Source organism: Salmo salar, chromosome 01, assembly GCF_965601325.2.
Source record: "Salmo salar chromosome 01, fSalSal1, whole genome shotgun sequence".
NCBI classification, from domain to species: Eukaryota; Metazoa; Chordata; class Actinopteri; order Salmoniformes; family Salmonidae; genus Salmo; species Salmo salar.
This window is the reverse complement of record NC_138291.1, coordinates 172,544,583-172,572,393: the sequence shown is the minus strand read 5'-3', so window position 1 is coordinate 172,572,393 and position 27,811 is coordinate 172,544,583. Positions and strand designations below refer to the sequence as shown.

The 27,811-nt window shown below is 42.1% G+C and overlaps 1 protein-coding gene across 1 annotated transcript in view; it reads left to right on the top strand.

Moving 5' to 3' along the window:
• The window catches only part of LOC123724041 (polymeric immunoglobulin receptor), a 47,675-nt gene extending 20,074 nt beyond the window's left edge, over nucleotides 1–27,601 (top strand). Inside the window, exons 2-3 of the mRNA XM_082974863.1 lie at nucleotides 26,754–27,053; nucleotides 27,267–27,601. Coding sequence (XP_082830989.1) covers nucleotides 26,754–27,053; nucleotides 27,267–27,601 — 635 coding nt within the window. The remainder of the gene's footprint in view (nucleotides 1–26,753; nucleotides 27,054–27,266) is intronic.
• Nucleotides 27,602–27,811: the final 210 nt, after the last annotated feature.

Below are 27,811 nucleotides of genomic sequence, written 5' to 3'. Positions count from 1 at the left end.
ACCTCCAGGTCCTCCAGCTCCCATACCTATGTAGCTAGGGGGGGCCGCGTCCAGGGGAACCGGAGGAGGAGGCTCCCCTTGTATCCAGTGTGGTCGGAGAGGACACACTACCGACCGGTGCTGGGGGAGCTCCTCTGGGAATCGGGATGGCAGGCGGAGCACTCCTCGTCCATCTCAGGTGAGTAAGCACCAACCTCACCCAGAGCTCCCTGTTGGTCACATGTTCGTTTTAGTAACTTTCCCCTTGTTTTCTCCCTCTTTCCAGCATAAGGCGCTAGTCGATTCAGGCGCAGCTGGAAACTTTATGGATCGTGGGCTCGCATTAAGGCTAGGGATTCCCCTGGTGTGGTTGGACCAACCTTTCCCCGTGCACTCCTTAGATAGCCGACCATTAGGGTCAGGACTGGTCAGGGAGGCCACGGTGCCACTGGACATGGTAATGCAGGGGGATCATGGGGAACGGATTAGTCTCTTCCTCATTGATTCTCCTGCGTTTCCAGTGGTGCTGGGGATTCCCTGGCTGGCCAATCACAATCCCAATATTTCGTGGAGACAGCGGGCTCTCAGAGGGTGGTCAGAGGAGTGCTCAGGCAGGTGTAAGGGAGTTTCCATCAGTGCGACGACGGTGGAGAGTCCAGACCAGGTTTCCACTGTGCGCATTCCCTCAGAATATGCCGATTTGGCTATCGCCTTCTGTAAAAAGAGGGCGACCCGATTACCACCTCATCGACGAGGGGATTGCGTGATAAATCTCCAGGTAAACGCTGCACTTCCCAGGAGTCACGTGTACCCATTGTCACAGGAGGAGACGTTGGCTATGGAGACATATGTCACGGAATATCTGAGACAGGGGTATATTCGGCCCTCCATGTCACCCGTCTCCTCGAGTTTCTTTTTCGTGAAGAAAAAGGATGGAGGGTTGCGTCCGTGCATTGATTATCGAGGTCTAAATTCCATCACAGTAGGGTTCAGTTACCCACTACCTCTCATCGCCACGGCGGTGGAATCATTTCACGGCGCGCGTTTTTTCACGAAACTGGACCTCAGGAGCGCGTACAATCTGGTGCGTATCCGGGGAGGAGACGAGTGGAAAACCGCATTCAGTACCACATCGGGCCACTATAAGTACCTCGTCATGCCGTACGGGTTAAAGAATGCTCCAGCCGTCTTTCAATCCTTTGTTGACGAGATTCTCAGGGACCTGCACGGACAGGGGGTGGTGGTGTATATTGACGACATCCTGATTTATTTAACCACCCGCGCCGCGCATGTATCCCTGGTGCGCAAGGTGCTTGGGCGACTGCTGGAGAATGACCTGTACGTCAAGGCTGAGAAATGTGAGTTTTTCAAACGAGCCGTTTCCTTCCTGGGGTATCGCATTTCCACCTCGGGGGTGGTGATGGAGGATGACCGCGTTAAAGCCGTGTGTAATTGGCCGACTCCGACCACGGTAAAGGAGGTGCAGTGGTTTTTAGGGTTTGCCAATTACTACCGGAGGTTTATCCGGGGCTTTGGTCAAGTTGCTGCTCCCATTACCTCACTGCTGAAGGGGGGTCCGGCGCGCTTGCGCTGGTCAGCAGAGGCGAACAGAGCGTTCAGTCGCCTGAAGGAGCTGTTTACCGTCGCTCCAGTGCTGGCTCATCCGGATCCCTCTTTGGCATTCATAGTGGAGGTGGACGCGTCCGAGACTGGGGTGGGGGCCGTGCTATCACAGCGCACGGGCACGCCACCCAAACTCCGCCCGTGCGCTTTCTTTTCTAGGAAGCTAGGGCCGGCGGAGCAGAACTATGACGTGGGGGACAGGGAGTTGTTAGCTGTGGTCAAGGCTCTGAAGGTGTGGAGACATTGGCTTGAGGGGGCAAAGCACCCTTTCCTCATCTGGACTGACCACCGTAATCTCGAGTACATCCGGGCAGCTAGGAGACTGAATCCGCGTCAGGCCAGGTGGGCCATGTTCTTTACCCGTTTCCGGTTCACGATCTCTTATCGGCCAGGTTCACTGAACACGAAGGCCAACGCACTGTCCCGCCTATATGACACCGAGGAGAGGGCCATCGATCCGGCTCCCATTCTTCCGGAGTCGTGTTTGGTAGCTCCGGTGGTATGTGAGTTGGACGTGGAGATCGAGCGGGCGTTACGGTCGGAACCTGCACCATCGCAGTGTCCGGCAGGTGTTCAGTACGTACCGCGTGGTCTCCGTGATCGATTGATTCGATGGGCCCATAATCTCCCCTCTTCGGGTCACCCTGGGATCGAGAGGACAGTGCGGAACCTGAGGGGGAAGTACTGGTGGCCCACCTTGGGTAAGGACGTGCGGTTTTATGTTTCCTCCTGCTCGGTGTGCGCTCAGAGCAAGGCTCCTCGACACCTGCCTAGAGGGAAATTACACCCCCTCCCCGTTCCACAGCGGCCGTGGTCACACTTGTCAGTGGACTTCCTCACTGACCTTCCCGTCTCTCAGGGGAACACCACTATCCTGGTCGTTGTGGATCGGTTCTCGAAGTCCTGTCGTCTCATCCCATTGCCCGGTCTCCCTACGGCTCTGCAGACTGCGGAGGCCCTGTTTACCCATGTCTTCCGGCACTATGGGGTGCCCGAGGACATTGTTTCTGATCGGGGTCCCCAGTTCACGTCCAGAGTTTGGAAGGCGTTCATGGAACGTTTAGGGTTCTCGGTCAGCCTGACCTCGGGTTTCCACCCCGAGAGTAATGGGCAGGTGGAGAGGGTGAACCAAGAGGTGGGTAGGTTTCTAAGGACGTATTGCCAGGACCGGCCCAGAGAATGGGCGAGATACGTGCCATGGGCAGAAATAGCCCAAAATTCCCTACGGCACTCATCAACCAACATGTCACCGTTCCAGTGCGTGTTGGGCTACCAGCCGGTCCTGGCTCCATGGCACCAGAGCCAGACCGAGGCTCCTGCGGTGGAGGATTGGGTGCAGCGCTCGAAGGACACCTGGAGAGCCGTCCAAGACGCACTTACAAAGGCGAGTGGACGGCAGAAGAAGAGCGCTGACCAGCACCGCAGTGAGACCCCTGTGTTTGCACCAGGGGATCGAGTCTGGCTCTCGGCTAGAAACCTGCTCCTCCGCTTGCCCTGCCGGAAGCTGGGCCCGCAGTGTGTAGGGCCGTTTAAAGTCCTGAGGAGGATAAACGAGGTGTGTTACCGGTTACAACTTCCATCTTACTACCGTATTAACCTGTTATGGCTAGGGGGCAGTATTGACACGGCTGGATAAAAAATGTACCCGATTTAATCTGGTTACTACTCCTGCCCAGTAACTAGAATATGCATATAATTATTGGCTTTGGATAGAAAACACCCTAAAATTTCTAAAACTGTTTGAATGGTGTCTGTGAGTATAACAGAACTCATATGGCAGGCCAAAATCTGAGAAGGTTTCATTCAGGAAGTGGCCTGTCTGACAAGGTGTCGTTCTTCTTGTCTCTGTTTATTGAAGAGTGAGGATCTTAGCTGTCCCGTGACACTTCCTACGGCTGCCATAGGTTCTCAGAAGGCGGCAAAAAGCGGAATCGTGGCTTTGCAGGCTCTGGCTGAAACAAAGTAGCGCGTTTGGGTAGTGGCTGGTTACAGTACTGTGAGACTCAGGCTCGTGCCCGCGTCGACCGAAAGGTTTGTTTTCATTCCTCTGTTTAGCTAAATGGACATTCCCGGTCGGAATATTATCGCTTTTTTACGAGAAAAATGGCATAAAAATGGATTTTAAACAGCGGTTGACATGCTTCGAAGTACGGTAATGGAATATTTAGATTTTTTTTGTCACGAATTGCGCCATGCGCGCGACCCTTCTTTACCATTTGGATAGTGTCTGGGACGCACGAACAAAACGCCGCTATTCGGATTTAACGATGGATTATTTTGGACCAAACCAACATTTGTTATTGAAGTAGCAGTCCTGGGAGTGCATTCTGACGAAGACAACAAAAGGTAATCAAACTTTTATAATAGTAAATCTGATATTGGTGAGTCCTAAACTTGCCGGGTGTCTAAATAGCTAGCCCGTGATGCCTGGGCTATGTACTTAGAATATTGCAAAATGTGCTTTCACCAAAAAGCTATTTTAAAATCGGACATATCGAGTGAATAGAGGAGTTATGTATCTATAATTCTTAAAATAATTGTTATGCTTTTTGTGAACGTTTATCGTGAGTAATTTAGTAAATTGTTAGCAAATTCCCCGGAAGTTTGCGGGGGGTATGCTAGTTCTGAACGTCACATACTAATGTAAAAAGCTGTTTTTTGATATAAATATGAACTTGATTGAACAAAACATGCATGTATTGTATAACATAATGTCCTAGGTGTGTCATCTGATGAAGATCATCAAAGGTTAGTGCTGCATTTAGCTGTCTTCTGGGTTTTTGTGACATTATATGCTAGCTTGAAAAATGAGTGTCTGATTATTTCTGGCTTGGTACTCTGCTGACATAATCTAATGTTTTGCTTTCGCTGTAAAGCCTTTTTGAAATCGGACAGTGTGGTTAGATAAAGGAGAGTCTTGTCTTTAAAATGCTGTGAAATAGTCATATGTTTGAAAAATTGAAGTTTTTGTATTTTTGAGGAATTTGTAATTCGCGCCACGCCTATCATTGGATATTGGAGCAGGTGTTCCGCTAGCCGAACGTCTAGATGTAAGAGGTTAACCCCTCGTTTCATGTGTCTCTCCTCAGGCCGGTGGTGGCTGGTCCCATGCAGGAAGGTGAGGTGCCGGAGGTTCCTCCCCCCCCGCTGGACATTGGGGGGTCCCCGGTGTATAAAATACGCGCCATTCTGGACTCCAGACTTCGGGGGGGGGGGCCTACAGTACCTCGTCGACTGGGAGGGGTACGGCGCGGAGGAGAGGTGCTGGGTACCCAGGAGGGACATTTTGGACCCCCCACTACTGAGGGAGTTCCACCGCCTTCATGGGGATCGCCCTGCGCCTCGTCCTCCGGGTCGCCCTCGAAGTCGGTGGCGGCGCGCTGCGGGAGCCGCGCGTCAGGAGGGGGGTACTGTCACGAAGCCCACCGAAGGTGGCTCCCCTGCCTGCTCGGGCGGCGCTCGGCGGTCGTCGTCACCGACCTACTAGCCGCCGCTGATCCTTTTTTCCTTTTCGTTTGGTATGTCTTATTGTTTGCACCTGTTCCTCATTTGTCTTTTGATTTTGGTTATTTAAGCCTGGTTAGCCCGCCCAGTGTTGTGCGGGATTATCTTAGCGTCAGGTTGTGTTTTTGTCGTTGGATGTGCTGGCGATTTACGACTGTGATATTGTATGCTGGCTGTGCACCTGTTTTGGGCACTTGGCATTTTTTACACGCCGTTTGTGTTGGCGTTGTTCGTGTTGTGTTTTTTGATTTAAATAAACACAAAGTTCCATACCTCTGCTCTCTGCGCCTGACTCCTACCACCACTCCTAGCAACCGTCTGACAGATTGTGAGAAGAGATACACATAGAAATAATTGAATCAGAGTTTTAAAAACACACACACAGAAAGTTTTGAACGAGGATAAGAAGATAATTATTTGCACGTGAAATAGATATATTGATCAGTCAAAAGTCATAAGGAACAACAAATAAACGTATTGCTGTATACGTATGAGAACCAAATCATATATCAAAAGTCAAACCAATAATTATTCCAAAATTAGGGGAGAGATTAACGGGAGGTATTTATCAACATATGTTAAGGATAATAACGGTAGAAAGCACACACATAGAGATTAATAGCACATACACATAGATTGTGTGAAGAAGCATAATAACAATAATAATAATTGAATAAACATGGGTAGTAAATCCCCTAAGGAGATTCCGGAATTAACTGGAGATGAGAGATATATGGAGGCCAAGGATAAAATAAACATTTATTTTGGCCCAAAGTGGAGAAAGAAGTACGAATTTGACGGACGTTTAAATATAGAAAAACTAGAATGAATGATCAAACAGATACATAAAGTATGTGGGGACAAGACAGAGAAGCAACGGGCAGAAGTGCTTGACACCACTAGAGTGTGGCTGGCTGAAGCTAGAAAGAGAGCCGAGGGGGAAAAGAAAAAGGTAGCTACTAAGGAGGAAGAGACACAGAAAGGAGGACAGGATTTGGCAACATTATTGAGAAAGTGGATAGAGGTAGAGAAAGGGGGAGGTGAGAAAAGACAAAGAACTCTGAAGAGAGAAGACAGAGAGGGACCTAAATGTTACAACTGTAGCAAGCCAGGACATTTGGCTAAGGAGTGTGAGGAACCATGCATGTACTGCGATAAGGTGGGCCACAATCACAGAGACTGTAGAAAGAAAAAGGACAGAAAGGATAGGAGAGAGGGTCAAAGGCAAGAACAGAGAGAAAAAGGTCATGTGCCTACAGCCAAACTCAGAGGAGAAATAGAAAAGAAAGAAGCAGAGCATCTAATAGTAACTCTCGGGGTAATTGTAGATAAGCATAAAGGAGGCTTCAAGGAAAAGAAAAGTAAGAAAGAACAGACAGGAGCAGAATATTGGGGAAATTGCAGGAAAGAGCAGGAAAGATTTTAAAGAGAAAGGGGGAAACAGGGAGAGTAGAAAATGGATAGAACCCGAGGACAGAAAGTGCTACAACTGCGATAAAACAGGCCACATGGCAGAGGATTGTAAGGCCCCACCAAGGAACAGCGGACAGAGACAGTTTAGGGATAGACAGAAAAGGGAACGTAGGCGAATGAGAGAGCGAGAGGAGTAGTAGGAGCAGGAAGGCAAGTGTAGAGAAAGAGAGAGAGAAAGTTTCAAGAAGGATATCAGTAGGGGAAAAATTATGTGGTGTGAGACCTAATAACTAATCAAAAGTCACAATAGTAACTTTTACTAAATTCTGAGAAGGAGATAGAGTGACAAAAGTTAGAAAAGAAAGAGACAACGAGAGCAAGAGTAATGAGAATCATCGCCGGAGTAATGCTTGGACCAACCTCTTCAGCGTCTCATCCCGTCAGCGGGATCAAATCCAGCGAAAAATCATATCGCCATTAGCATAACAAAATTTAATAATTTGAAAAAAAAAAATGAAAAAAAAATGTTTTTCGTTTTATAGATACACCTCTTCTGAATCGACCCACGTCGTCCAATTTAAAAAAAAAAAAAGGTTTAACAGGAAAAGCAAATCATTAGATTATGTTAGAGGAGTCCATCGTAAAAAGCAGCAACATAGCCATTTTCCGACCAAACACATGCATCACAAATAACCATAAAACAGCTAAATGCAGCACTAACCTTTTACAAACTTCATCAGATGACACACCTAGGACATCATGTTATACAATGCATGCATTATTTTGTTCAATAAAGTTCATATTTATATATGAAAACAGCATTTTACATCGGCGTCTGACGTTGACTAACTATTTTCCCATCAAAAGCATCCGATGAAACAGTGCTACAATTTACTGAATTACTATTCGAAAACATGTTTAAAATGTAATATTGTCATTCTAAGATTTATAGATGAATATCTCTTGAAAGCACCTGTCATACCAGATTTAAAAATAACTTTACTGGGTAATCACACTTAGCGATAAAAGGGGATGCGATACTCAGAAAATGAGCTTGTAATACAGCTCGGCGCCATCTTGGAACAATCGCATATCACATCTAATGTTGTATAATATTGTCAATAATCCCTTACCTTTAGTTGTCTTCATCAGAAAGCACTTCCAGGAATCCCAGGTCCACAACAGATGTATTTTCGGTCGAAAAAGTCCATCCTTTATGTTCCATTAGCTTGCTGATGTTAGTGCGTCCGAAGGGCGTATCCAACTAATCTGCCTTGCGCGCCACAGTGGTTTCGAAATAATACTTTTTTTTCACATTTAGGTTCGTTCAAACATGTCAAACGTTGTATAACATAAATCTTCAGAGCCTGTTTCAACAAGAGAGCCAATAAGATTCGAGGGGGACGATTTCAATGTGTTTCAAAACGTTTCCAAAGGTGGGGGTAGACAGGGCCGCCGGCGTCATAATGGTGATGGCCCTCCCGCTGTGACCAATTTCCAACGCGTCTCATTCACTGAGTTTCGACAGTAGAAGGCTCAAAACACTTTGTAAAGACTGGCGACATCTTGTGGAAGCAATAGGAAGTGCTCAATAAACGATATCTCACGGTGTGAATTATAGGCAACGACGTGAAGTTGAGTCCACAATTCAGAATTCCACTTCCTGGTTCAATCGGTCTCGGGGTTTTGACTGCCATATGAGTTCTGTTATACTCACAGACACCATTCAAACAGTTTTAGAAACTTTAGGGTGTTTTCTATCCACAGGTATTAATTATATGCATATCCTAGCTTCTGAGTCTGATTAGTAGGCCGTTGAAAATGGGCACGAATTTCTTCCAAAATGCGCTGTGGCGCCCCCTATCCTAGCCTCTATGGGCTAGGTGGGACGCTAGCGTGCCACCCGTGGTGCACTCCATCAACAGCAGGTGCATTTCAAGAGCGGCAAATTTGAATCCAAATAAATGTCAAAATTCTAATTTTTCAAACATACAACTATTTTACACCCTTTGAAAGATAAACATCTCCTTAATCTAACCACGTTTTACGATTTCAAAAAGGTTTTACGGCGAAAGCCTAAATTTAGAGTATGTTAGGACAGTACATTTACAAGAGTTGTGTGTAATGTTTTGTCAAGTCAAAGACAGGGTCACCAAAACCATAAAACCAGCTAAAATGATGCACTAACCTTTTACAATCTCCATCAGATGACACTCCTAGGACATTATGTTAGACAATGCATGCATTTTTAGTTCTATCAAGTTCATATTTATATCCAAAAACAGCGTTTTACTATGGCATTGATGTTGAGGAAATCGTTTCCCTCCAATAACCGGCAGTCAAGTCAGCGTCACAAATTAAATAATTAAAATTAGAAAACATTGGTAAAATATTATATTGTCATTTAAAGAATTATAGATTTACATCTCTTGAACGCAATCAACTTGCCAGATTTAAAAATAACCTTACTGGGAAATCACACTTTGCAATAATCTGAGCACTGCGCCCAGAAAAATACGCGTTGCGATACAGACTAGACGTCATGTTGGGGAGATCTAAAATCGAAAATACTATGTAAATAATCCATTACCTTTGATTCTCTTCATCAGATGTCACTTCCAGGTATCACAGGTCCATAACGAATGTAGTTTTGTTCAAAAAAGCTCATCATTTATGTCCAAAAATCTCCGTCTTGTTAGCACATGATCTAAGCCAGCCGGACTTCTCATCATGAACGAGGGGAAAAAATATATTTACGTTCGTTCAAACATGTCAAACGTTGTATAGCATAAATCATTAGGGCCTTTTTTAACCAGAACATGAATAATATTCAAGGTGGACGAATGCATACTCTTTTATAACGTATTGGAACGAGGGTACCCAACATGAACTCGCGCGCCAGGTGTCTAATGGGACATCATCGTTCCATGGCTCTTGTTCGGTCAGATCTCACAGTAAAAGACCCAAAACACTTTGTAAAGGCTGGTGACATCTAGTGGAAGCAATAGGAAGTGCCAAAATATTCCTCAGCCCCTGTGTTTTTCAATGGGATAGGTTTAAAGTCAATACAACACATCAGGTATCCACTTCCTGTCAGAAAATGTCTCAGGGTTTTGCCTGCCAAATGAGTTCTGTTATACTCACAGACACCATTCAAACAGTTTTAGAAACTTTAGAGTGTTTTCTATCCATATATAATAAGTATATGCATATTCTAGTTACTGGGTAGGATTAGTAACCAGATTAAATCGGGTACATTTTTTTTATCCAGACGTGCAAATGCTGCCCCCTAGCCCTAACAGGCTAGGGTAACGTCAAGAGGTTAAATTAGAGCTATTTTCTGGTAATTGTCTTGGTACTACGTGCCTGATTTTATGACTCCGTTCAATTATAAATAGGGTTATTTGCGAGGAGTCTACATCATTTCAATAGCTTTGGTGGTCCAGTGGTATAATTCTCGCCTGCTACACAGGAGGCTCGGGTTCGTTCCCCAGCCTATGCACCAATTGATTAAATCTGGGTTTCTGATTGTAATTCAACTATTGATATGTTTTGCCTGGAAAGATACGGTCGTTAGTGTTTGTTTAAGATATAAACTGAACGTTTTAATAGCTTGTTGAAGTTAAATTGAAAGACGTTCATCCAAAAGAATAGCAAGGCGATTTCGATGTAATACGTTGTCTGTTGCCTAAATGGTCTGCTGAAATTACATATTGAGAATGGAGTCGTATTTAAATAACTGAGTCGCAGAAGAGACAGTTACCTAAATCTAATGAATCCTAATAATAAGCGCATGTTCAATAAAGTACATATAACCATTGAGGAAGCTTAAAATGAATGATTGGAGGAAGTACAATGGAATTATCATTATTATTAGGTTTTGTTTGTAGTCAATGTCTGGGGTTCTGAATCAATGTAGTATAATGAATGCTGACCAAGTGTTTGTGTTTTTTCTGGGAAAAGGAGTGTTTCATTGTCTCTCTTTGGAATGTTTCCTGGGGCTATAATCTTGGAGGGAGCGAGTGAGATAGAGGCATATTTCTACCAAATTGAAAAGGCCTGGAAATGTTTTGTTTGTTTTTAACTAGGGTTAGCAAATACCCACACACAACAAATAGTGTATAACTATTTGTTGGTGTTTTTAAAATACTATGTTTGGATTCGTGTGTACTATTTCTTTTGGGTTTGGTGAGATTTCCATTTGCTGTAGGGCTGCGATATCTTAAAAGGGCATGCACACACATGGAATTTTAGAAGTTTATTTTCTGAGTTTTAATTAAACACGTTAATTATTTTGATAAGGGAATGTTCTGGGAACCTGGGATACAACATGTAGAAAATGTTTGACGTTTTTCTTTAAAAATGTGTCTAATATAGTAAGAAAAACTTCTTTGAAGGGGTGGTATGACTTTTGACCTTTATCAGGGTTTTCCTTTGTGGTCTGATCAGCCTCATTGGAAAGCCATTTGGATGGAGAATTTAAGGTCATTTGTAATACTGATTTTAAGGTAATTTGTGTAATTGATAATTATGATGGAGTTTAAAGTTCTTAGACATATTTGTAATTTGAACCAATGAGAAGAAAGAAAGGGCATAGCCTTGGACTAAGGGTAGGCTTCCTTAAGTCTATTTTCCTATGACCATAAGGGTACAATCATTTTTCTTTGTGGAGTTGTTCAGATTAGTGATTTTGATCTGATTATGTTATTTGAAGCTAAGTTAAGTTTTATTTTCCCTTAGGTAGTCTACTTTTGTTGTATACAGTGTAAGACATTTAACACAACAAGGCTGTGAAATTGATATAATAGTATTATTATAGTTGTTGAATAAGATTATAAAGTTAGCAAGAATAAGTTGAATAATGTTAGACTTAGGTTAAGTATTTAGGACATATTCTAAGCCAACAGGACAGGGATATATGACATCTGTGGAGATCCAGGATCATTGAGAGTATCGAGATAAACTTAATCAAATATGTAATGATCTTAGAGATTACTTCCATAGACATGTTGATTTTTCTAACATCCATGAGTGCAGACAGGGAGACAGTGAGACATTTAGTCAATATTTGGAAACAGAAACCATATTTGATATTGAATGTTATGAGAAAGAGCGACAGACAGATAGAAGGAAGGGCAGACGGAGAAGTCCTCCCCCGCACGGCTGAGACCTTGATGGTTTGGGAGTAGCAGGAGGAGAGCAAGATAGAGAGCAGATGGTTAGAATCTCATAATAAGCCAGGATTGAGAGGAGATAGAAGTGACACAGAATGGGTATATAACAGTTACTGAGTGGAGACCAGAATATGTTTAGTAAATTTGCTAGGAAGAGATATGATGATTTTGTTGAACGTAGTTGTTACCCTAACTAAAAGGGGAATGAAAGCTTAGTTGGTTTCTGGAACTAAGGTGTTAGACACTGAACCATTGCCCAGAAATTATTCTGCACAGCAGGCAGAAATAGTAGCATTGACTAGAGCCTGCGAAATAAGAAAGAAGAGAAAGGTTACTATTTACACAGACAGCACATATGCATTTAAAACCATACAAAGCAGCACAGATAAATATTAAGATAAAACAAATGACAGAGAATTGTTACAGGACAGCCAAGAACGAACGCCCCAGGAGGAATTGGATATGTGGAAAATGAAAAGGGCAATCCTACAAGATAAGGTCTGACATAAGGATAATTTACTAATTTTACCAAAGACAATGTTTAATATTGACACATGGGCAATATTGACACATGGGCAGAGCCATGGGAAGGCCCATACCAGGTTCTGTTAAACCACCGCCTTTGCCATTAGAATAGCTGAGAGAGTCACTTGGGTCCATGTTACCCACTGCAAAAAGGTATGTACACATACAAGCACTGCTGATCACACACAGAGTTAGGAGAAGAACCGAGTACCAACAGGGTCCGGGATTACCTCCTTAACGAAGATTCCCTATCCCGACCGTTCATCACTGTGTGTGCTCATAGAGGTGTGAGTATGGGGTGGCACCTAGCAGACCGACTAAGGGCAGGAGAGGGTTGGCGGTTTTTGGGAATATTAGGGACTCTTAGCTGCATCAAAGTCTTGGTAATCTTTCTGATACATTCAGATCCACCACCTTCCGGTACTAATTATATGACGCCGTTATCATTGATAAGAAGCAAAAGACAAACAATATAAAATACTGACCATCAAGGACGAGTTAGTTACAGAATAAGGAGTCAAAGAAGGTCAAGATGTAGGATCTAAGGTAAACATTAAACAATTCCCTCGGAAAGCAAATAAATTCACGGGGATTGAGTTGGCCAGATTGAAGTACAGGGCCAACCCTCCTCGGTTCACTTTAACTCCTGATGAGTACCAGTGTTATAGATACAAGAATGGCACCAAGAACTTAGGTGATTTTAATGTCTGTACGGCAATTTTTAATGTGACTGACTTAGGTTTGGAAGTTCAGGAGAAAATTCTTAACCTCACAGCACCTATAACTGATGTATGGTGGGCTTGTACCAGCATAGGACACATACGATAGACACTACCAAAAGGGTGGTTAGGAACTTGCGCCCCGATGTTATAGGTCCAACCAGTTCGCGTTAGTCATCAGACATTTACCACTTCCTCTCACCTCTGTGGTTTGTTGAAGTAGAAGCATTCTGTTCTTGTATGGCAAAGTTTCACACATATAAGGTGTGAAGGGCTGAAAAAATATTTCCTTTTAGTTATAGGAGCACAAAAGGGTCATAAAAAAATCTTAATATCTTAGATGTGCTAAAGACAATATTTTACAATAAACAGTCTTTCACCATCAGTTCCATAGATCTAACAGTCCTACTGATTCCTCTCGGCAGGTTGTTGTTGGTGATATCTGGTGTCCCAGTCACATGAAGATGAGGACGCATCAATTCAGTCTACAAGTGTAGACCTAATGACAGTCACAGACTGTCATTACAATACACTTAGGTGTTTTATAACCTATGTCACTGTTTGGATGCTGGAATTATTTTGTGATTGGGGGAATGTTCGTGGGTAGCCTGCAGGATTACCTTTTTGAAGTGATTGTTTGACAATCAGACGAAAACATCATGACTGGTCGCATTTCTGCCACATTAAATGGTGATGCATATTATAATTGATATGACAAATCTTTACCAGTCCTAGGCTACTAAACCCACAGAGATCATATACTGTATGTAAATAATATGGATTGTGTATGTAATTCTATGATTACACCCCTGGTGAAAATATGATGATTATTTTCATATAAATCCTTAGCTCTTCTCTCAAGGCATAGAAGACCCTCATTGTCCCCACTGTGTTTGGGTTGGTAATAATTTGTAGAGTGGCTTTATGTTCCCTCAACCTGCATTGTTTCACCATTCTGAATGTCTAATGAATCCATATGTTCTTCTGAAATATGAACACAGAAATACTGGACATTTCTTACTTTTATTATGATGGCGATTTGACAGTATAACAATCATGGTTTTGAATTGGACTTGTATTTTTTCTGGTCTCAGTCTTGCTTCGGTCTCGCCCCCCCCCCCCCCCCCCCCCCCCCCCCTCCCCTCCGGTCTTGGTCTTGACTCGCTTTAGACGGTCTCGAACACAACACTGCTGTTATCACTATTTTTGTTGAAGTTGACATGAGGAATGTTGGTATATGTTTACTTTCTGTTCTCTATACATCATATCATCATTATGATATTTGTGGTCAGTTGTTAGGAAAAAAAACACTAGATCACTCAGGACCTTCTTTGGTGTCTGTACCTCTGTGTTCAGGTACTCTAGAACTCTTTGTGGACCAACAGGAGGTGACTGGAGTTGGAGGGAGTGCCATTGTACATTGTTACTATAGTGACATTGGACATATAGATTGGTCCAGGATTGGTGGCAGTGTCTCCTGTGTGGAGAGGCATTCTGGGAATATAGATGGAACATTAGTGACCCTACAGCTGACCACTGATGCCACCAGAAGAAAAGTCTTAACGTTGACTATGAGTGGTCTGAAGATGAAGATCAATGTTTTTCACAGTAGAGTTTAGGGCACAAAAACACCCTCCTTAAAGATTCTCACACCAAGTATAGGCCAACACACTTCCTCAGACTCTGCTATAGAGACATTTACCATCATAGAGACAGAGACATTTACCACTTCCTCATAGCTCTGTGGTTGTAGAAGTAGCAGCATTCTATTCTTGGATGGGCACTTTTCACACATAAAGGGTGTGAAGAGCTGAACAAATATTTTCCATTTTGTCACAGCAGCACAAAAAACATAATAAAAAAAAAATATAATGAAAAAATGTATTTATCTGTGATATTTTATGGACTGTATTTTGCAATAAACATAGTCGTTCATCATCAGTTCCATAGATCTAACAGTCCTACTGATTCCTCTGGGCAGGTTGGTGGTGGTGATGATATCTGGTGTCCTAGGTACATGGAAGATGACTACACTACCACCTTCAATGATCCACACTCAATGATCACACTCACCTTGTGCAGTCAAAATCATCACTGCCGCTGCAAACTATTAAATGCCTCTTGAAAAAGGAAGTCTTCCCTTAACAATTCCCCTGAAGAAAATGTCTCTGGTGAGTCAAAGGGACATATTACTTCTGCCCAAATGCATTGTTTCTGAGTTGTGTGTGTTTGCAAGCACTATATATGATTGAATTGTTAATGATTGCGCATACATTAAATACATCTATTAAAAATGTAACACCCAATATGTGGAAATCAACATATGTTCACCCCTACAAAAGGACGGAGACCCTTCAGATGTGAATAACTATTGCCCTTTTTCCAAGCTACCTAATCTGGTCAAAGTCTTTGAATCCCTAGTGAACTCTCAGCTAAATACATTCCTACTTGAAAACAACCTCCTGTGTGGGGTTCAGTCCGGCATAGTTGGCGACAAACAGCTGCTCAAAAAAATAAAGGGAACACTTAAACAACACATCCTAGATCTGAATGAATGAAATATTCTTATTAAATACTTTTTTATTTACATAGTTGAATGTGCTGACAACAAAATCACACAAAAATAATCAATGGAAATCCAATTTATCAACCCATGGAGGTCTGGATTTGGAGTCACACTCAAAATTAAAGTGGAAAACCACACTACAGGCTGATCCAACTTTGATGTAATGTCCTTAAAACAAGTCAAAATGAGGCTCAGTAGTGTGTGTGGCCTCCACGTGCCTGTATGACCTCCCTACAACGCCTGGGCATGCTCCTGATGAGGTGGCGGATGGTCTCCTGAGGGATCTCCTGCCAGACCTGGACTAAAGCATCCGCCAACTCCTGGACAGTCTGTGGTGCAACGTGACGTTGGTGGATGGAGCGAGACATGATGTCCCAGATGTGCTCAATTGGATTCAGGTCTGGGGAATGGGCGAGCCAGTCCATAGCATCAATACCTTCCTCTTGCAGGAACTGCTGACACACTCTAGCCACATGAGGTCTAGCATTGTCTTGCATTAGGAGGAACCCAGGGCCAACCGCACCAGCATACGGTCTCACAAGGGGTCTGAGGATCTCATCTCGGTACCTAATGGCAGTCAGGCTACCTCTGGCGAGCACATGGAGGGCTGTGCGGCCCCCCAAAGAAATGCCACCCCACACCATGACTGACCCACCGCCAAACCGGTCATGCTGGAGGATGTTGCAGACAGCAGAACGTTCTCCACGGCGTCTCCAGACTGTCACGTCTGTCACATGTGTTCAGTGTGAACCTGCTTTCATCTGTGAAGAGCACAGGGCGCCAGTGGCGAATTTGCCAATCTTGGTGTTCTCTGGCTAATGCCAAACATCCTGCACGGTGTTGGGCTGTAAGCACAACCTCCACCTGTGGACGTCGGGCCCTCATACCACCCTCATGGAGTCTGTTTCTGACCGTTTGAGCAGACACATGCACATTTGTGGCCTGCTGGAGGTCATTTTGCAGGGCTCTGGCAGTGCTCCTCCTGCTCCTCCTTGCACAAAGGCGGAGGTAGCGGTCCTGCTGCTGGGTTGTTGCCCTCCTACGGCCTCCTCCACGTCTCCTGATGCACTGGCCTGTCTCCTGGTAGCGCCTCCATGCTCTGGACACTACGCTGACAGACACAGCAAACCTTCTTGCCACAGCTCGCATTGATGTGCCATCCTGGATGAGCTGCACTACCTTAGCCACTTGTGTGGGTTGTAGACTCCATCTCATGCTACCACTAGAGTGAAAGCACCGCCAGCATTCAAAAGTGACCAGAACATCAGCCAGGAAGCATAGGAACTGAGAAGTGGTCTGTGGTTACCACCTGCAGAACAACTACTTTATTGGGAGTGTCTTGCTAATTGCCTATAATTTCCACCTGTTGTCTATTCCATTTGCACAACAGCATGTGAAATGTATTGTCAATCAGTGTTGCTTCCTAAGTGGACAGTTTGATTTCACAGAAGTGTGATTGACTTGGAGTTAAATTGTGTTGTTTAAGTGTTCCCTTTATTTTTTTGAGCAGTATATATATTTAAGCAATAAGGCCCGAGGGGGTGTGGTGTATGGCCAATATACAATGGCTAATGGCTGTTCTTAGGGAAAAAGCAACGTGGCGTGCGTGGATACAGCCCTTAACCTTGGTATATTGGCCATATACCATAAACCCCTGAGGTGCCTTATTGCTATTACAAACTGGTTACCAACGTAATTAAAACAGCAAAAATAAATGTTTTATCATACCCGTGGTATACGGTCTGATATACCATGTCTGTCAGCCAATCAGCATTCACAGTTCGAACCACCTAGTTTAAAAATGTTCTTCTTGCACCTGAACTTCTGACTCCATCTCAACTTTTGCTGCTGAACACCAACTAAAAAGGCTGCTGGGTAGTTAACAATATACTTGATTTTATTTGATATAAGATATACAAATGTGCTAATTTAATAAAGTAATCATTTGTAGAGCCTTATGTTACAACTAGTTGATAGAATGTAATAGTTTCTATCTGCCACTGAGGGGGGCATATACACTCAAACAGAAGCAGGAAGAGAGTTAAAGACAGCCATTGCTATTAGGAAGTTCAGTCATTCTCTTTGGTCTCTTGGTCCTTGACACACACATTGTGCATTTGTACCATATAACATACGGAGACACAGACCCAGAAATGGCTTCTCATCTCTCCCTCTCCCTCCTCCTCCTCCTCATCTTCTCCAGACTCTCAGGTAAGGGTAACAAGTTCTTTAGGGGGAAAATTATGTGGGAATTGGCAATGTGGTAGACACAGCTTGTCCCATAAATTAATCGTAAAATTGAGGATTAACTGATAACTTCAAAACAAGCATTCTGAATAATGTAGAGAACCTGATTGAACTATCTATCAATCAACATGTTGATATGCTCCAACAAGAATCATACACATCGAAGCGAACAAGAACAGATCTCTCCTCGAGTGAAACTGAAGGGAAGCCACCTTCTAAACTTCCAAATGTAACAATGGAAGAGGAGGTTTTTATAACAATGGTTTACAGCAATAATGGGTTTACAGCAATAAAATAATGGAAGAAATACGAGCTGAAAATAAGTTATTGAAAACGACCGTGGACTCCCTAAAAGCCATCAACTAGATTCAGCTGCGGCCTGATCTTTTCTTGAGTGGATGGTCAGAGGGCCGGAACATAATTACAAGATGCCGAAACAGATGACTAAAACATAATCACTTCAAACCTTGCTTACATGTGTATACAATCACATATATCTCTCTATTATGCATGGTAATACTATGGAACAGATATCCAAAATTAAAGTCACTTTGAGCTGATTTGCTGGTCTCTTTACAGTCTCTAAATACATTTTGTTCAGAAAAATTGGGGGGCAAACTGGGTAGGGAGCTGAAGAACACACCGTTCTCTATTAATGAGCATTTCCCCCATGGAATAGTGGAGAGATGATGTGCCCTACTCCACTCTCAAAAGGCTCTGAGCAGATACAGTGCATTCGGAAAGTATTTTTCCGCATTTTGTTACACTAGACTTATTCAAAGATGTATTAATTAAATACAAATCCTCATCAATCTACATACAATACCCCATAATGACAAAGTGAAAATAAGTTTTTAGACATTTTTGTAAATGTATTGAAAACATAAAACATAAATGCCTTATTTACATAAGTATTCAGACCATTTTCTGTGAGGCTCGAAATTGTCTGTTATACTGTGCTGTCCTTTTGGCCGATGTGAATCGTAACAAATAGAATTTAAGATAAAAGAATATTGACAGCTCTGTGGTGCTACAGTAGGATAGGATGAAGTATTGATAGAGGAGGATGGTTAATAACCTGTCTAGGTTCTCTACTGGAGTAGGACTATATGATCCTATAACAATTGGTATCACTATCTTTTTGACACCATGTAAACAATAAATCTCCATCTCAAACATGCAAAGGAAATATTATTGTTCTGATACACACCGGCAATTTGGGTTAGGTGTGTAAACGGGTTCTGTTAACTCCGCTAATGCACGGCTGGCTGGTTAACACTGTGTTAAATGTTACAGCTTTGTTCTAAAATTGATTAAATTCATTTTTTCCTCATCAATCTACACACAATATCCCATAATGACGAAGCAAAAACAGGTTTTTAGAAATTTTGCAAATATGTTAAAAATCCCCAGAAATAACTTATTTACATAAGAATTCAGACCGTTTGCTATGAGACTCGAAATTGAGGTCAGGTGCATCCTGTTTCCATTGATCCTTGATGTTACTTCAACTTGATTGGGGCCCACCTGTGACCAATTCAATTGATTGGACATGATTTGGAAAGGCACAACTTCTGACGGTGAAATATATTCCTGTCATAGGAAAAGAAACTCACAAGGGGTGATGACATTAAATAATAACAATTAATTAAAATGTTCCAGTCCACCTAAAAAACTGGAGGCCCTTACATTTCAGTGTTGTTATCCAAAATGCATAGCACATAGAATTAAAAAGGTGTTGTTGGATATTATTCAATCTGATCAGACAGGTTTTTTACATAGACAATACATTGGAGATAATATAAGAACAGTAAATAATAGAACACAATGAAAATTCTAGTAAGCTTTTAATACAGTACGACTCTAATATATATATAAATGCCTGGACAATTTTAATTTTGGAGAATCTGTTATACAATGGGTGATAGTTATGTATAGTAACCTTAGGTATAAAAGAATAAATAATGGCTACTTCTCAGAAAGTATTAAGCTGTCAAGAGGACTAAAACAAGGTTGTCCACTGCTGGCGTATCTATTTATGATGGCGATCAAAATATTAGCTATTAAAATCAGATCCAACAATAATATAGAGGGGCTAGAAATCCAGGGCTTAAAAACAAAGGTATTATTGTACGCTGATGACTCAAGTTCTCTTAAATCTGCAATCTGGATCCCTGCACAGCCTCATAGAGAATATAGATAATTTTTCGAACCTCTCTGGATTACAATGATAATTAAGCATTGGATCCCCAAAAAATACCACTTTTACATTACCGTGTAGTTTACCAATAAAATTGTCTGACTTGAAGTTGACATACTTGGTATTCATATCCCTAAAGAAATAAATGAACTCACTAAAACAAATTTCAATATAAAGTTATAAAAAATAGATAAGATCTTGCTAGCATGGACAGGTAAATACCTATCTATTTGTGGAACAATCACCCTGATTAATTATTTAGTCATATCCCAGTTGACTTATTTACTTATGGCCCAGCCTATGCTGAATAATTTGTTTTTAAAATTATATGAGCAAAAAATATTTCACTTTATTTGGAATGGCAATCCATACAAAATTAAAAATGCTTATTTTTATAATTAATTTCAGTTTGGGGAGATAAAATTATTAAATGTTAAAGCATTAAACCTCTTACTAAAGCATCAGTCACACAAAAGGTGTACTTAAACCCGATCTTGTTATCAAGTAGATTAGTAAGAATGTCTCACCCCTTGTTCAAAATAGATTTTTCCCCTTTATCCAGATTACAACCTCTCATTTTCAGTTAATTGAAAATTGAATTTTCAAAATATCACCCTTTCTAAAACAAGCCATAAAAAGCTTGCTGCAATTCCAGTTTCATCCCCCAGAAAATACAAAACAAATATTACAACAATTATGGTTAACATCAAATATAGTAAAAAAATATCAAAACATTATTTATGGAATAAAAAATATAATTTATCTTTATTAATGACATTATGAATAAGGTGGAGTTATGTCACAAGTGCAGCTAACACAAATATTTGGAAATGTTGTCTCTATCCAAAATTACAACCAACTGATTGCATCATCAATGCAAGTAGTCTGGGTAGCCATCTGATTAGATGTTCAGTAGTCTTATGGCTTGAGGGTAGAAGCTGTGTAGAAGCCTCTCGGACGTAGACTTGGCGATACGGTACTGCTTGTCGTGCGGTAGCAGAGAGAACAGTCTATAACTAGGGTCTTTGACAATTTTTGGGGCCTTCCTCTGACACAGTGTGGTACAGAGGTCCTCCTCCCTATATGCTGTCTCGCCATTGTTGGTGATCACTGTTGTGTCATTGTCAAACTTAATGATGGTGTTGGAGTCATGCATGGTCGTGCAGTCATGAGTAACCAGGGAGTACAGGAGGACTGAGTGCACACCCCTGAGGGGCCCCTATGTTGAGGATCAGCATGGTGGATGTCTTGTTTTCTACCCTTCAGGAAGTCCAGGATCCAGTTGAAGAGGGAGGTGTTTAGTCCCAGGCACCTTAGCTTAGTAATGAGCTTTGAGGGCACTATGATGTTGCTGAGCTGTAGTCAATGAATAGCATTCTCAATTAGTGTAAGTGTTCCTTTTGTCCAGGTGTGAAAGGGCAGTGTGGTGTGCAATAGAGATTGCATCATCTGTGGATCTGTTGGGGCGGTATGCAAATTGGAGTGGGTCTACAGTTTCTGGGATAATGGTGTTAGCCATGACCAGCCTTTCAAAGCACTTCATGGCGACAGACGTGAGTTCTACGGGTCTGTAGTCATTTAGGCAGGTTACCTTAGTGTTCTAGGACACGGAGACTATGGTGGTCGGCTTGAAACATGTTGGTATTACAGACAAATTTTTTACATTTTAGTAATTTAGCAGACGCTCTTAGCCAGAGCGACTTACAGTAGAGAATGCATACACTTCATGCATTTTTTTTTACTGGCCCCCCCGTGGAAATCGAACCCACAACCCTGGCGTTGTACACACCATGCTGGCGTTGCAAACACCATGCTCTACCAACGGAGCCACAGGGAAGCTACTCACACAGGGAGAGGTTGAAAATGTCAGTGAAGACACTTGCCAGTTGGTCAGCGCATGCTCGGATTACACATCCTGGTAATCCGTCTGGCCCTGAGACCTTGTGAATGTTCACCTGTTTAAAGGTCTTACTCACATCGGCTGCGGAGAGTGTGATCACACAGTCGTCCGGAACAGCTGGTGCTCTCATGTATGTTTCAGTGTTACCTGCCTCGAAGCGAGCATAGAAGTAATTTAGCTCGTCTGGTAGGCTCGTTTCACTGGGCAGCTCTCAGTTGTTATTCCCTTTGTAGTCTGTAATAGTATGCAAGCCCTGCCACATCCGACGAGCATTGGTAGTATGATTCAATCTTAGTCCTGTATTGACGCTTTGTATGTTTGATGGTTCGTCGGAGGGCATAGCAGGATTTCTTATAAGCTTCCGGTTTAGAGTCCAGCTCCTTGAAAGTGGCGGCTCTATCCATTAGCTCAGTGCGGATGTTGCCTGTAATCCATGGCTCTTGGTTGGGGTATGTACTTACAGTCACTGTGGGAACGACGTCATCGATGCACTTATTGATGAAGCCAGTGACTAATGTGGTGTACTCCTCAATGCCATCGGAAGAATCCCAGAACATATTCCAGTCTGTGCTAGCAAAACAGTCCTGTAGCTTAGCATCTGATTCATCTGACCACTTTTTAATTGACCGAGTCACGAGTGCTTCCTGCTTTCATTTCTGCTTGTAAGCAGGAATCAGGAGGATAGAATTATGGTTAGATTTTCCAAATGGAGGGTGAGAGAGAGCTTTGTACATGTCTCTGTGTGTGGAGTAAAGGTAGTTTAGAGATTTCTTTCCCTCTGGTTGCACATTTAACCTGTTAGGGCTAGGGGGCAGTATTTGCACGGCTGGATAAAAAAATGTACCCGATTTAATCTGGTTACTAATCCTACCCAGTAACTAGAATATGCATATACTTATTATATATGGATAGAAAACACCCTAAAGTTTCTAAAACTGTTTGAATGGTGTCTGTGAGTATAACAGAACTCATTTGGCAGGCAAAACCCTGAGACAGATTCTGACAGGAAGTGGATACCTGATGTGTTGTATTACCTTTAAACCTATGCCATTGAAAAACACAGGGGCTGAGGAATATTTTGGCACTTCCTATTGCTTCCACTAGATGTCACCAGCCTTTACAAAGTGTTTTGAGTCTTCTGGAGGGAGATCTGACCGAACAAGAGCCATGGAACGATGATGGCCCATTAGACACCTGGCGCGCGAGTTCATGTTGGGTACCCTCGTTCCAATACGTTATAAAAGAGAATGCATTCGTCCACCTTGAATATTATTCATGTTCTGGTTAAAAAAGGCCCTAATGATTTATGCTATACAACGTTTGACATGTTTGAACGAACGTAAATATATTTTTTCCCCTCGTTCATGAAGTGAAGTCCGGCGGGCTTAGATCATGTGCTAACAAGACGGAGATTTTTGGACATAAATGATGAGCTTTTTTGAACAAAACTACATTCGTTATGGACCTGTGATACCTGGAAGTGACATCTGATGAAGAGAATCAAAGGTAATGGATTATTTACATAGTATTTTCGATTTTAGATCTCCCCAACATGGCGGCTAGTCTGTATCGCAACGCGTATTTTTCTGGGCGCAGTGCTCAGATTATTGCAAAGTGTGATTTCCCAGTAAGGTTATTTTTAAATCTGGCAAGTTGATTGCGTTCAAGAGATGTAAATCTATAATTCTTTAAATGACAATATAATATTTTACCAATGTTTTCTAATTTTAATTATTTAATTTGTGGTGCTGACTTGAATGCCGGTTATTGGAGGGAAACGATTTCCTGAACATCAACGCCACAGTAAAACGCTGTTTTTGGATATAAATATGAACTTGATAGAACTAAAAATGCATGCATTGTCTAACATAATGTCCTAGGAGTGTCATCTGTTGGAGATTGTAAAAGGTTAGTGCATAATTTTAGCTGATTTTATGGTTTTGGTGACGCCTGTCTTTGAATTGGCACAACATTACACACAACTCTTGTAAATGTACTGTCCTAACATACTCTAAATTTATGCTTTCGGCGTAAAACCTTTTTGAAATCGTAAAACGTGGTTAGATTAAGGAGATGTTTATCTTTCAAAGGGTGTAAAATAGTTGTATGTTTGAAAAATTTGAATTTTGACATTTATTTGGATTCAAATTTGCCGCTCTTGAAATCCACCTGCTGTTGATGGAGTGCACCACGGGTGGGACGCTTGCGTCCCACCTAGCCCATAGAGGTTAACATGCTGATAGAAACTAGTTAAAACAGATTTAAGATTCCCTGCATTAAAGTCCCCGGCCACTAGGAGCGCTGCTTCTGGATTAGCATTTTCCTGTTTGCTTATGGCGGTATACAGCTCATTGAGTGCGGTCTTAGTGCCAGCATCGGTCTGTGGTGGTATGGAAACAGCTACAAAAAATACAGATAACAACTCTCTAGGTAGATAGTGTGGTGTACAGCTTATCATGAGATACTCTACCTCAGACGAGCAAAACCTCGAGACTTCCTTAGCCTCTCTGGGCTAGGCGGGACGAATTCGTCCCACCTACGTAACAGCCACTTGAAGCCTGTGGCGCGATTTTCAAAACCTTAAAAATCCTATTACTTCAATTTCTCAAACATATGACTATTTTACAGCTATTTAAAGACAAGACTCTCGTTAATCTAACCACACTGTCCGATTTCAAAAAGGCTTTACAACGAAAGCAAAACATTAGATTATGTCAGCAGAGTACCAAGCCAGAAATAATCAGACACCCATTTTTCAAGCTAGCATATAATGTCACAAAAACCCAGAAGACAGCTAAATGCAGCACTAACCTTTCTATGATCTTCATCAGATGACAACCCTAGGATATGTTATACAATACATGCATGTTTTGTTCAATCAAGTTCATATTTATATCAAAAACCAGCTTTTTACATTAGCATGTGACGTTCAGAACTAGCATACCCCCCGCAAACTTCCGGGGAATTCGCTAACATTTTACTAAATTACTCACGATAAACGTTCACAAAAAGCATAACAATTATTTTAAGAATTATAGATACAGACCTCCTCTATGCACTCGATATGTCCGATTTTAAAATAGCTTTTTGGTGAAAGCACATTTTGCAATATTCTAAGTACATAGCCCAGGCATCACGGGCTAGCTATTTAGACACCCGGCAAGTTTAGCACTCACCATAATCATATTTACTATTATAAAAGTTTGATTACCTTTTGTTGTCTTCGTCAGAATGCACTCCCAGGACTGCTACTTCAATAACAAATGTTGGTTTGGTCCAAAATAATCCATCGTTATATCCGAATAGCGGCGTTTTGTTTGTGCGTCCCAGACACTATCTGAAATGGTAAATCAGGGTCTCGCGCATGGCGCAATTCGTGACAAAAAAAATCTAAATATTCCATTACCGTACTTCGAAGCATGTCAACCGCTGTTTAAAATCAATTTTTTTGCCATTTTTCTCGTAAAAAAGCGATAATATTCCGACTGGGAATGTCCATTTAGCTAAACAGAGGAAAGTAAACAAAGCTTTCGGTCGACGCGGGCACGAGCCTGAGTCTCACAGTACTGTAACCAGCCACTACCCAAACGCGCTACTTTTTTTCAGCCAGAGCCTGCAAAGCCACGATTCAGCTTTTTACCGCCTTCTGAGACCCTATGGCAGCCGTAGGAAGTGTCACGGGACAGCTAAGATCCTCACTCTTCAATAAACAGAGACAAGAAGAACGACACCTTGTCAGACAGGCCACTTCCTGAATGAAACCTTCTCACATTTTTGCCTGCCAAATGAGTTCTGTTATACTCACAGACACCATTCAAACAGTTTTAGAAACTTAAGGGTGTTTTCTATCCATATGTAATAAGTATATGCATATTCTAGTTACTGGGTAGGAGTGGTAACCAGATAAAATCGGGTACGTTTTTTATCCAGCCGTGTCAATACTGCCCCCAATCCCCAACAGGTTAAATATAGTGCACCATCTGATGTTTACAAATATACATAGACCTCCACCCCTTGTCTTACCAGAGGCTGCTGTTCTATCCTGCCGATGCAGTGTGTAACCCGTCGGTTGTATGTTAATCATGTCGTCGTTCAGACACAACTCTGTGAAACATAAGATATTACAGATTTTAATATCCCACTGGTAGGATATGCGTGACTTTTTCTCGTACAATTTAATTTCCAGCGATTGTGCGTTGGCCAGTAGTATGGATGGCAAGGTCAAATTAGCCACTCGTCGGCGGATCCTCACAAGGCACCCCGATATCTTTCCACAATATCGTTTCCGTCTCTTTCTCCCGCGAATGACGGGGATGAGGGCATGTTCTTGTGTCTGGGGTTAATCCCTCTCGTCTGACTCATTAAAGAGAAAATCTTCATCCAGTTAAAGGTGAGTAATCACTGTTCTGATTTCCAGAAGCTCTTTCGGTCATAAGAGACGGTAGCAGAAACATTATGTACAAAATAAGTTACATAAAATGTGAGAAAACAAACAAAATAGAACGGTTAGTTAAGAGCCCATGAAACGGCAGCCATACTCTCCGGCGCAATCTTAATGAATACTGGATAAGGTTAAGTACTATCTATCCAGATGTAATGTATATCTAATAACTATATGTTGTTGTGTAACTACTGCGTAACAGAAGTGCCATGTATATAAGATATGTCTAGAAAGTAAAAGTAACATGAAAAATCTGCATAAACAAAGTTATTTTTGGATAGCCCAATAACAAAAAAAACTTTACATGTTTCTGTGAAGTGCTGATGTTGAGGTCAGGGACTGGGACTGGACACATGCTGAAACTCTGAAGATGTGTGTGCTATAGTCCAGATTAAATGTAATTTTCATGCTATGAGAATTTGCTTGAATTCCAATCTGAGGTGTTCTCTGTTGTGTCTACAGGTGCTTATCGTGTGTCTGTGAAGACAGGAGGCTCCACCACCATCCCATGTCGGTATGATCTGAAATACAAAACACATGTGAAATACTTGTGTAAATTAGATTTTTTGAAAAGATGCTCCCCTGATGTACATACTGAGAGCATAGATAAGGCCTCAGTCTATGATGACATCAAGAAGCAAACCTTCACTGTGACCATGACTGATCTGGAGCCAGTGGACTCTGGACTTTACTGGTGTGCTGTGGAGATCATTGGTGGATCAAATGTCATGATAGAAAGATTCCAACTATTTGTCACTGCTGGTAAGGTCCTTGTAACTATTCCATGTGATTACATGACTGGTGTTTTGGTTACATTTACTGGTTTCACTATTAAGTTGACATATGGGATGTTGGTATATGTCTACTTTCTGTTCTCTATACATCATATCATCATTATGATATTTGTGGTCAGTTGTCACAAAAAAACACTTGATCACTCAGGACCTTCTTTGGTGTCTGTACCTCTGTGTTCAGGTACTCCAAAACTCTATGTGGACCAATGGGAGGTGACTGGAGTTGAAGGAGGGAGTGTCATTGTAAAATGTTACTATAGTGACACTGGAAATAGGAAGTGGTGGTGCAGGATTGGTGTCAATTTTTCCTGTGAGAGGAATTCTACGACTATAGAGACCAGACAGCAGACCACTGATGCCACCAGAGGAAACGTCTTAACGGTGACTATGAGTGGTTTGAAGATGGAGAACACTGGCTGGTACAGGTGTGGAGGGGGAGACTTTATGATGCCTGTTCAAATCACTGTCAGACAACAAACCACCACACAAAGTACCTCTACTATGACCAGTGAGTAGAGAGCAATCAGATACGTAGAATTAACTATTAAGCTGGTTTTATCCAGTCTGCTGATCATCTGAAACAAATTGGATTGTAACCTGATTAAAAGCTTTTGGGAATAATTAGTGGTCCTACCACTGGTTTGAACTCAACAGTACTAAGTTAAAATCCACGTTGGGGTAAATGAAATAAGCTGGACAAGAAGGTCCTATTTTAGCCATAATTTC